Source organism: Neolamprologus multifasciatus, chromosome 6 (assembly GCF_963576455.1).
Source record: "Neolamprologus multifasciatus chromosome 6, fNeoMul1.2, whole genome shotgun sequence".
NCBI lineage: Eukaryota > Metazoa > Chordata > Actinopteri > Cichliformes > Cichlidae > Neolamprologus > Neolamprologus multifasciatus.
In genome coordinates, this window is record NC_140444.1 from 28616326 (window position 1) to 28624615 (window position 8290).

Below are 8290 nucleotides of genomic sequence, written 5' to 3' on the forward strand. Positions count from 1 at the left end.
TAACAGTGATGTGATCTGCAGGTGAGTCCGCCGCTTCTTCGTCGCCAGGCAGGCGCAGGAGGTCTCGGATCTGAAGAAGATGATGTTTTAAATCGCCGCAGGACCATCAGTGGACCCGAAGGCCTCCCTGGAGATCAGTCTGACCAATTACCTCAGCAACCGGTCCCGCGACGCCCCGAGCCTCGGCCCCGCTCCACCGTGCTCACCTCAGCATCAGAGATCACAGACGGCACAGCGACGCTCCGGAGGAAGCCGCGTCCTGTGGTCGCGGACTCTGAAGCTCCTGCATCTGTGTCTACCACTGTTGTTACCACGACTTCTGGCTCTGACACCATACGCAGGAGGCCACGCACGACTGAGCACACGGAGCCTCTCATTCAAAGCAATAACCAATCAGATTCTCCTATCAGTCAAATAGATAGCTGCCGTAAAATTGAAAGCGAGCCGCAGCAGAACGGCAGCGTGATCCTGAGGCGGAGGCCGGTGTCTGAGGTCTCCGAGAGGACGGAGACCAACAAGGAGAGCTGTGAGTGGATGGAAGCTAGGAAGTCTCTGAAGCCACCAGTTTCACCCAAACCATCCACTGTCACCCTGAAGAAGCCACAAGCTGACCCCCCGACTCCGACTCGTAGGGTCCCCATACCCGGGCCTGACACTGCTGAGCTGGCCCATAGCCCCGGTGAGATACACACACAACACACGGTCACTGAATTTAACTTCTGTGTCAGAAAATCTAAATCCTATACTTAGTGCGTTTAAATATTTATTAATTTCTACATATGGCATTAATTTCTGCCTGTATTTGATGAGGAAAATGGAAACAGAGACAGAAAAGAAGAACACACAACTCCCCCCATAAAACCTTTGATGTTTTATGATGTTTTATTACAACATGCTGACATCAGCCTGTTATGGCGTCATCTTATGTTGATGACGTACGGTGTCGTATTGAAAAAACAAAAAGTGCATTGTATAGCTCCCTCGATGGCCTTTCATATTATATAATACTGGATATGGTTTCGTGAAACCTTTTGACCTTGGGCACTAACGATGAAAGTCAAGGTCAAATCACAAAAACAGTCGCCTCAAGGAGCTTTGTATTATATGTAAATATGTAATTATATGTATTATATGTTAATCCAACAGAAAAATCCCAACAATCAGACGACCCCCTGTGAGCAAACATTTGGCGAGAGTAGGGAAGAAAAACTCCCATTTCACAGGAAGAACCAAAAAAAACGGATGGGACCATTTTTCTTCTCTTCTAAACTCAGACACATACAGCTCACTACCCACATGTTTAAAAAATATATAGTTAATATTAATTAACTTGGCTTATAACACACATTGCATAGTTGAGTACAGCAAATATAAAAGGTCCTCTAATATTTTCTGTGTTACCTTAATTTAAATATCATTATAAGTGTCATTAACATCTGTTCATATTCATGACAAACATTGTTTTTAAATTAATGTCATTTAATCCAAAGTTGACTGTTGACTTCCTGTCAACTCAGAGCACTCTGGCCATTCTCCTCCCACCTGTGACATCAACAAAGCTTTTTCTCCTTCTCGAACTGCAGCTGGCTAGATATTTTCCCTTAAACCATAGAGATGGTTGTGTGGGGAAAATCCCAGCAGCTTCTGAAGTCATCAGACCTGCCCGACAAGCACCAACAAACAAACATCCCACATCAAAAGCCACTTAAATCTTCTTTCTTTCTCTTTTCTGCTCAGTTTGAAGTTAAGCAGGTCGTGCTGAGCATTTCAGGACATGATTTGCTGCCACTCGATTAGCTGACACTTTTTGGTCACACACGGGTCAAAACCTCATTAATCATTCAGTATTAAAAACTGAAATGTTTCTGTTGCTCTGTAAATTAAAAAAAAAACAGGCAAGTAAACTATGCCAGGAAACAAAGGTGCTCAAAGACTAAAACATTTTTAAAAAATCAATAATCGATAACAGCAGTCTCTTTGTTTTGATTAGATATAGAATAGATATCATCTATGTGAGAAAAATGACGTCGTTCTTTGTGATTCTCTCTGAGCAGAGTCGAAGCGTGTCCCTCCCCCCGTGTCCCCGAAGCCGCGTGGGCCTCCGACAGCACCTAAACCTGGCAAAGCAATAGTAGCTTCAGCAACCATGAGCCCGAGCCCCGCCGCGACCAGCCCGGCTGCAGCCAGCCCCACCCCGGCCCCCAAACCCTCCTCTCCGCTCTCTGCCGCCCCTCTTCCAGCTCCCGACACCCCCTCCGCTCCCTGCCTCTCACCCGGGCTCCCTCTCACTTCCCCTTCTCCAGCCCAGAGTCCGTCCACTCCCTCACCGCACCCCGTCAAACCTCCACGCTCCTCAATCACCGGTCTCTCCATCGACCTGTTGGGCTTGCGGGAAGCGGAGGAGGAAGAGGATAGGAGGCGAGATGAAGAGGAAAGGAGGAGAGAGCGAGAGCACAGGAGGCACAAAGAGCAGGAAGAGGAGAGAAGCAGAGCCGAGGACGGGGCTTTGAAGGAGCCGGAGAGGAAGTCCTCAAAGAGCGACAGGGTGGAGAGTCGAGCAGGGGAAGAAGAGCAGGAGGGAGAGGTTCAGCATCGGCTGGAGGAGACCAGCGCCTCTTTGGCTGCAGCTCTGGAGGCTGTGGAGCATCAGATCAAAGAGGAGGACACACAAAATGAGTGAGTACTAGAAGCAAATCTCATTTTCCCACTGAAAGGAGATTTATATTCATCGGGAATGCATGTTGGCACCCAACCTAATGACAAAGGGATTAGATCATAAATAACTTTACGCGGTGTAGAGCTGCAAATTGAGACAGCTTATTACAGGCTTCAGTGTAATGGAAGTGCTAGTGCTGTACAGAAAGGACTCCCGAGGCTCGTGTTGACATCAAGCTCAAGATTGTGAGAAATATACACACACTCCTGGTTTGAGTATAGACTGTACAAAACATGGATGTAGCCATTGATCTTAAGTGGGCCCAACCAGTGAAACTCCCTTTTCTGCCAGGTTAAAGATATTTAATCCCTGACATATCTTGATACAGGAAAAAGAAGGAAGACTTCAGCAGCTTTTTACATGATAAGTGTGTAAAAAAACAGAAAATCTTCTGGTAAGATGCTCAGATTGTCAAACCTTACATTTGACACCCCTGATCTATGGATTTGAAGTTTTGTTTGATCTCCTGTGAAAACCAAAACAGGAAGGGGATATATATTTTTCCCCATTAGCTATCAGCAGTCATTCCAGTGCAGCTGAAAAAGCAAAGAAGGAGAAGGATATAAAGCAGCACTTTTATTCTAATCCAATGAGTTGCTTTAAAACAGCGATCCAAAGTTGTTTTTGTTTAATATCATCAACTCATTCCCCCTCAGTTGATCAACTCAGTGGAGTGGAGGAATTCAAAAATCTGGACCCAGCCAGGGTTTGCTTGTGCGTTTGGGTATGTTTGTCGTGCACGCAAACGGACAGTGAAATTGCATTTCCCGCGGCTGCTTCACAAACAAAGCCGTGCCGCGTTTTGATTGCAATGATTTAAATGCGAAGCAGCGGCCATGGTAAACATTCCCTTTGTTTTAAAAACAGCTCTGTGATTCACTGTAAGGAAAGTGAACAGCAAAGCAGTGAGGCTGTCAGGAAGAAGACCAAAAACAGTGCAAGGGGATTACACGCTGCGAGTCCACTCAGGGAGGCGTCGTGAATCCAAGAATTGCCGACTGCACCACTATCCATAATGACAGGACAACAAAGCTAGGAGGTTGCTGTTAGATATAACAGAGCATCGAATAGCTAAGTAGCCAAATGGGTTTTGGAATTCATGGAGACAAACAATTAGAAGGAAAACAAACTTGCTAGGTGGAAAAAAATCAGATATTACCAGCTGAAACTATCCCAGTGACTCCGCTGGCATCTTTAGCTGCTTCAACTAGAGGTGGGCGGATCGATGCAAATATTATCGATAGTATCAATCCGAAACTGGTATTGGTATTGGATCAATACTATCAGGGTAAGATACTTTGCTTCTATCCTCTAAGTTAAGTATGTAGCTCAGTGAACTGTGTTAAATAAATTATTTTGGGGGAAATGAAAAATATTCCTCAGACATGCACTTTGAAAAATGTCTCAACCTTTTTGTGTTGACTGTCACGTCTGTTTTATTTATAGCCTACAGCTCATTTAAATCATTAAATTAGTGGTCAGCAAAGTGTGTTCAGAATTTGCAAACTGATGATGACTCACCTCATGAATCATGACACACTACTCTAAGTTAAAAGTATTATGTATAATTGAAAGCATTAGTGTTGATGCTGGTATCGGTAATACTGGCCCTGTATTCACAAGTGAATAAGCACAACACAGAACAAGCTTAAACACATGAACTTGGACAGTTTTGGGAGAATTAGGTCAGGACTGTCTGACGTGCAGCATGCAACAGGAAGTAATCTGCTTCACACACATTCACACCTCTGGATATATCTCCACGTGGTTTTATGTGAGGGCGCGTGCAAGAAACAGCACTGGTAAATGCTGCAGACAGTTTGCACAACCACTTAATCCAACATCGCACGGAATTTATACTCAGGAGCTGGAATGTTAGCTGGTCTAAGTCCTTATATGTGGAAATGAGACCTTAACCCTGTATTTTGAAAGAAATGTGAAAAACTTTTGCTATGATTCATTTCTTTGTTCCCTGACTGCCAAAACTTTATCTTGAACTTAAAATTTGAACAAAAACAAACAAACAAAATTCACATATTCTTATTGCCTGGGGTTAGAGGTCATCACCGGTGACAACTTAGGTCACAGAAGGTCATTCAAAGTAGCTAATGTGCGATCAGTGTTAGATATTTGCATCCTCTCAAATCCCTCCACTTTCCATCTCTGATTCTTTGCTGTATGCCTCAGCACTAACCGAACCCTTCTTTTATTCTCGCCCAACTTCCAGCTCTCTCTCCGGAAAAAAAGCAACAGTCTCCATCTTGGACGACATTGGCAGCATGTTTGACGACTTGGCAGACCAACTGGATGCGATGCTGGACTGATCTGCTGCACGCATCTCATTTTCCTACAAGCCCTTTCCCTCGCCTCCCCCCTCATCATGCGTAGGTGTAAGAAAACTCTCCCAAGGCTCAGTGCCGGCGCAGAGAGTGTGTGTTCGAGCGTGCGCACCCTCGTGCGTGCGTGAGCGCTTTCTCATGTAGCCTTGTACAGTACTGACGAGGGGAGGGGGGGGGGGGGGTCCTCTTTGTCTGGTGCAGTAGCTCTAGTACGCCTCCTGGTGCAAGGAGGCCGCTCCCACACAACCTCTGACCTCTGCAGCTCAGCATGTCGCCGCCGCCGCCGCCTCCGCTGCCACCCGGCCTCTGATGGCTGTGTGAACCATGAGAAGCACAATCATTTTCCTCATCCTTTGATCTCTACAGACTTGGACCGACATGCTGACTCAGTCAGACAGGGAGACAGCAGATAAGCATATTGCTTGCAAAATAAGCACACTATCCGTCTGACAGGGAGATAGATAGATAGCTAGATACATAGATAGACAAGGTAGATACTGATGAGACATCTGAGAAGATTTATAAAAGCACACGGGGAGAGAGGCGGGCCGCTTTCTGAGCCCGATTCGCTCCTGCAGCGTCTTAAGGATGCATTTTTCCAGTCAACTCGTAGCCTCTATTTCTCTTCTGTTCCAGTGGAGGATTATGGTTAGCCGGACTTCCTGACTCCCTGTGTGTCGTCTCTGTTCATGTTGTTGTTGTTGTTGCTGCCGTTGCCGTTGTCGTTGTCGTGTGTAGTCCCTGCTGATGCTCACGTCAGTGTCCTCCCTCTCGTACAGTAGTTGTTGTAATGATCAGAAAGATGATATAGATGTGTGTCCATGAGTTTTGAGACACTCGCACGCACACACACATGCACACACTTATTACATCTTGCTAGTCTTCAGCTTTGTTGGCGGTTAACTCCAGCTGCGGAGGTTTGCTTGAAAATAAATCTGCACACACACACACATACACACACCACACACAAGAACATATATTATATATATATATAAATATTTACAAGCACACTCATGCGGTATATCCCTTTGTCCTGCTGCAGTGAACAGTGTTTATAAAAGATAAACCTATATTTCAATGCTTTATATAGTACATCCAGTATACATACATAGAGTTTATAGTATACCTGGGTATTTGAGCTGTTATGGCTCCCTCTAGTGTTGGTTAGTGAAACTGCCTCTAATTGGCCCACCTTGAATCTCGTCTCCCCCACTTTTTGTTTTTTTACAATCTCCCTCTGTGTCTGGTTTGTTAACTCTACATCTCTCTGTGCCTTCGTAGTGTTCTTCATATATTCAGTTTTTTGGTTTGTTTGGTTTTTGTTCCATACTTTAACATATTTATTGGGGTTTTTTGGGGTTCCTTACATACCCTTTTGTGTCTGTGATGTCTGAATAGCTTCTATATACGACCTCTAAAATTAGTCAGCTTGTCTACCCCATTTAAAACCAGCCCATGTAAGCCCCCGTAAGCTGTAATAAGTTGGCTCCGCTCCTCCTTGAATCCCTGGTTTTTAGTGGCCCACTCAAAGCCCCCCCCCCCCAAAACCCCCCCAGTGTTAGCCAGACAGTGGATCAACCACCAGTGTTCATCCCCCAATGAAGAGTCCACTTGTATTTTTATGCTCTTTGAAAACAAAGATGATATATTTGAGAGACAGATGGATCTATGTGAATACTATTAATAATAACAATAACGATAATGGCTGTTGGCATTGAGGTGAGCTTCTGGTCGAGTTCTGGATGTTGTGCCATGTTGGTTGGGTTTAGGTTGTGTTTCTGCTGTGACGATGCATTCCTGTACAGCTGTGATGAGAATAAATGTAAAAAAAAAAAAATTAAACCGGATGCTACTCTTTCGCAGTTGTTCTTTTGCATCTCGCCTTCCACAGCAGGCCTGATTACGCCCGAGTCACTTCACCCGCACACAATGGCAGAACATGTCAGTGGAAAATTCTCTGGTAATAATTTTGCTGCTTTGACAGCCTCTGCTCTCCCGGGGGAATGCTCTCCAAAAGAATCAGAAACCTAAGTGAATCTATCTCCATTTTTAAGACCGAATGCATTGAATTTTCAGGCAAAATACTGTTATAAATTGCAGAACAAGATTTATTACCTACCCAAACCCGAGCGTACAGCGATAAAATATAACTGAACAGGTAATGTGTATTTTGGCTATTTCTATTCACTGACGTGTGACACAGAAATTTAAGCAATGTGGAAAGAAGAAAATGCCTTTGCCATATGTGGGGATTTCAGTGGGGACACAGGGGTTGATTACCCCCATTAGAAATGTTGGTGATCGTTTGCCAGCTAATATTAAGGAAATGTTGCCCTGGCCTTTGTTTTTCAATCAGACTCCATAACTTAAATGAGCTGTACAGTGCTTGAAATTACCGGAGATGTGTGTGACAGGTTTTGAATATGCAGAAACTGCAAAAGAACCCAAAACAAAACAAAAAAACAAACCACAACCTGCAGCAGAAGAAAACACCAGGTTGAAGGAAATGAAGTGTCTAATGGAGGAGTCATGGACCCATCCTGCATAATGTTCCTGACCAGTTTTGGTGAATTGCAGCCTCAGTTTCCTTTCCTTAGCTGACAGGAGTGACAACCGGTGAGGTCTTCTGCTGCTGCTGTCCATCTGCTTCCACGTTTGAGGTGTTGTGCATTCAGAGATGCTCTTCTGCATAGCATTCATCTCACACTCTGACCTCTGACATCAAAAAGGTATTTTTACACAGAGATCTGCTGCTCACTGAATTCTTTTTCTTTTTCAGAACATTTTCTGTAACCTCTAGAAATGACTGTATGGGAAAATCCCAGTAGATGAGCAGTTACTGAAATATCTGCTGTCTGTCTGGCACCAACAACCATGCGTTGTCACTTTAATCAGCTTTTTTCTCTGTTCCAATGCTCAGTTTGAACTTCAGCAGGTCATCTTAACCATGTCTAAATGCCTAATGCACTGAGTTGCTGCACTGTGATTGATTAGATATCAGCATTAATAAGCAGTTAAACAGGTGCACCTAACAAAGTGAGTCTGCAGTCAACATTATATTATATATCCAGTCTTATTACTATATTGTTTCTATATTCTGCAGATCTAGCTATGCCAGTTAACTACAATTACATATGGTATATTGCAGATATTGCTGTTGACAGGTAAAACTACAAATAAGGTGACAGGCCAGTTTTTATAACCTTCAAATCGTGTAAAAACAAATTCCAGGCAC

The 8290-nt window shown here is 44.2% G+C and overlaps 1 protein-coding gene across 3 annotated transcripts in view; it reads left to right on the plus strand.

Moving 5' to 3' along the window:
* Positions 1 to 6913, plus strand: part of LOC146517220 (uncharacterized) — a 44735-nt gene extending 37822 nt beyond the window's left edge. For all 3 annotated transcript variants that reach the window (XM_085163090.1, XM_085163091.1, XM_085163092.1), the window contains 3 exons: positions 22 to 679; positions 2055 to 2676; positions 4944 to 6913. In XM_085163090.1, coding sequence (XP_085019216.1) covers positions 22 to 679; positions 2055 to 2676; positions 4944 to 5040 — 1377 coding nt within the window. In that variant the 3' untranslated portion in view covers positions 5041 to 6913. The remainder of the gene's footprint in view (positions 1 to 21; positions 680 to 2054; positions 2677 to 4943) is intronic.
* The last annotated feature ends 1377 nt before the right edge of the window (positions 6914 to 8290 follow it).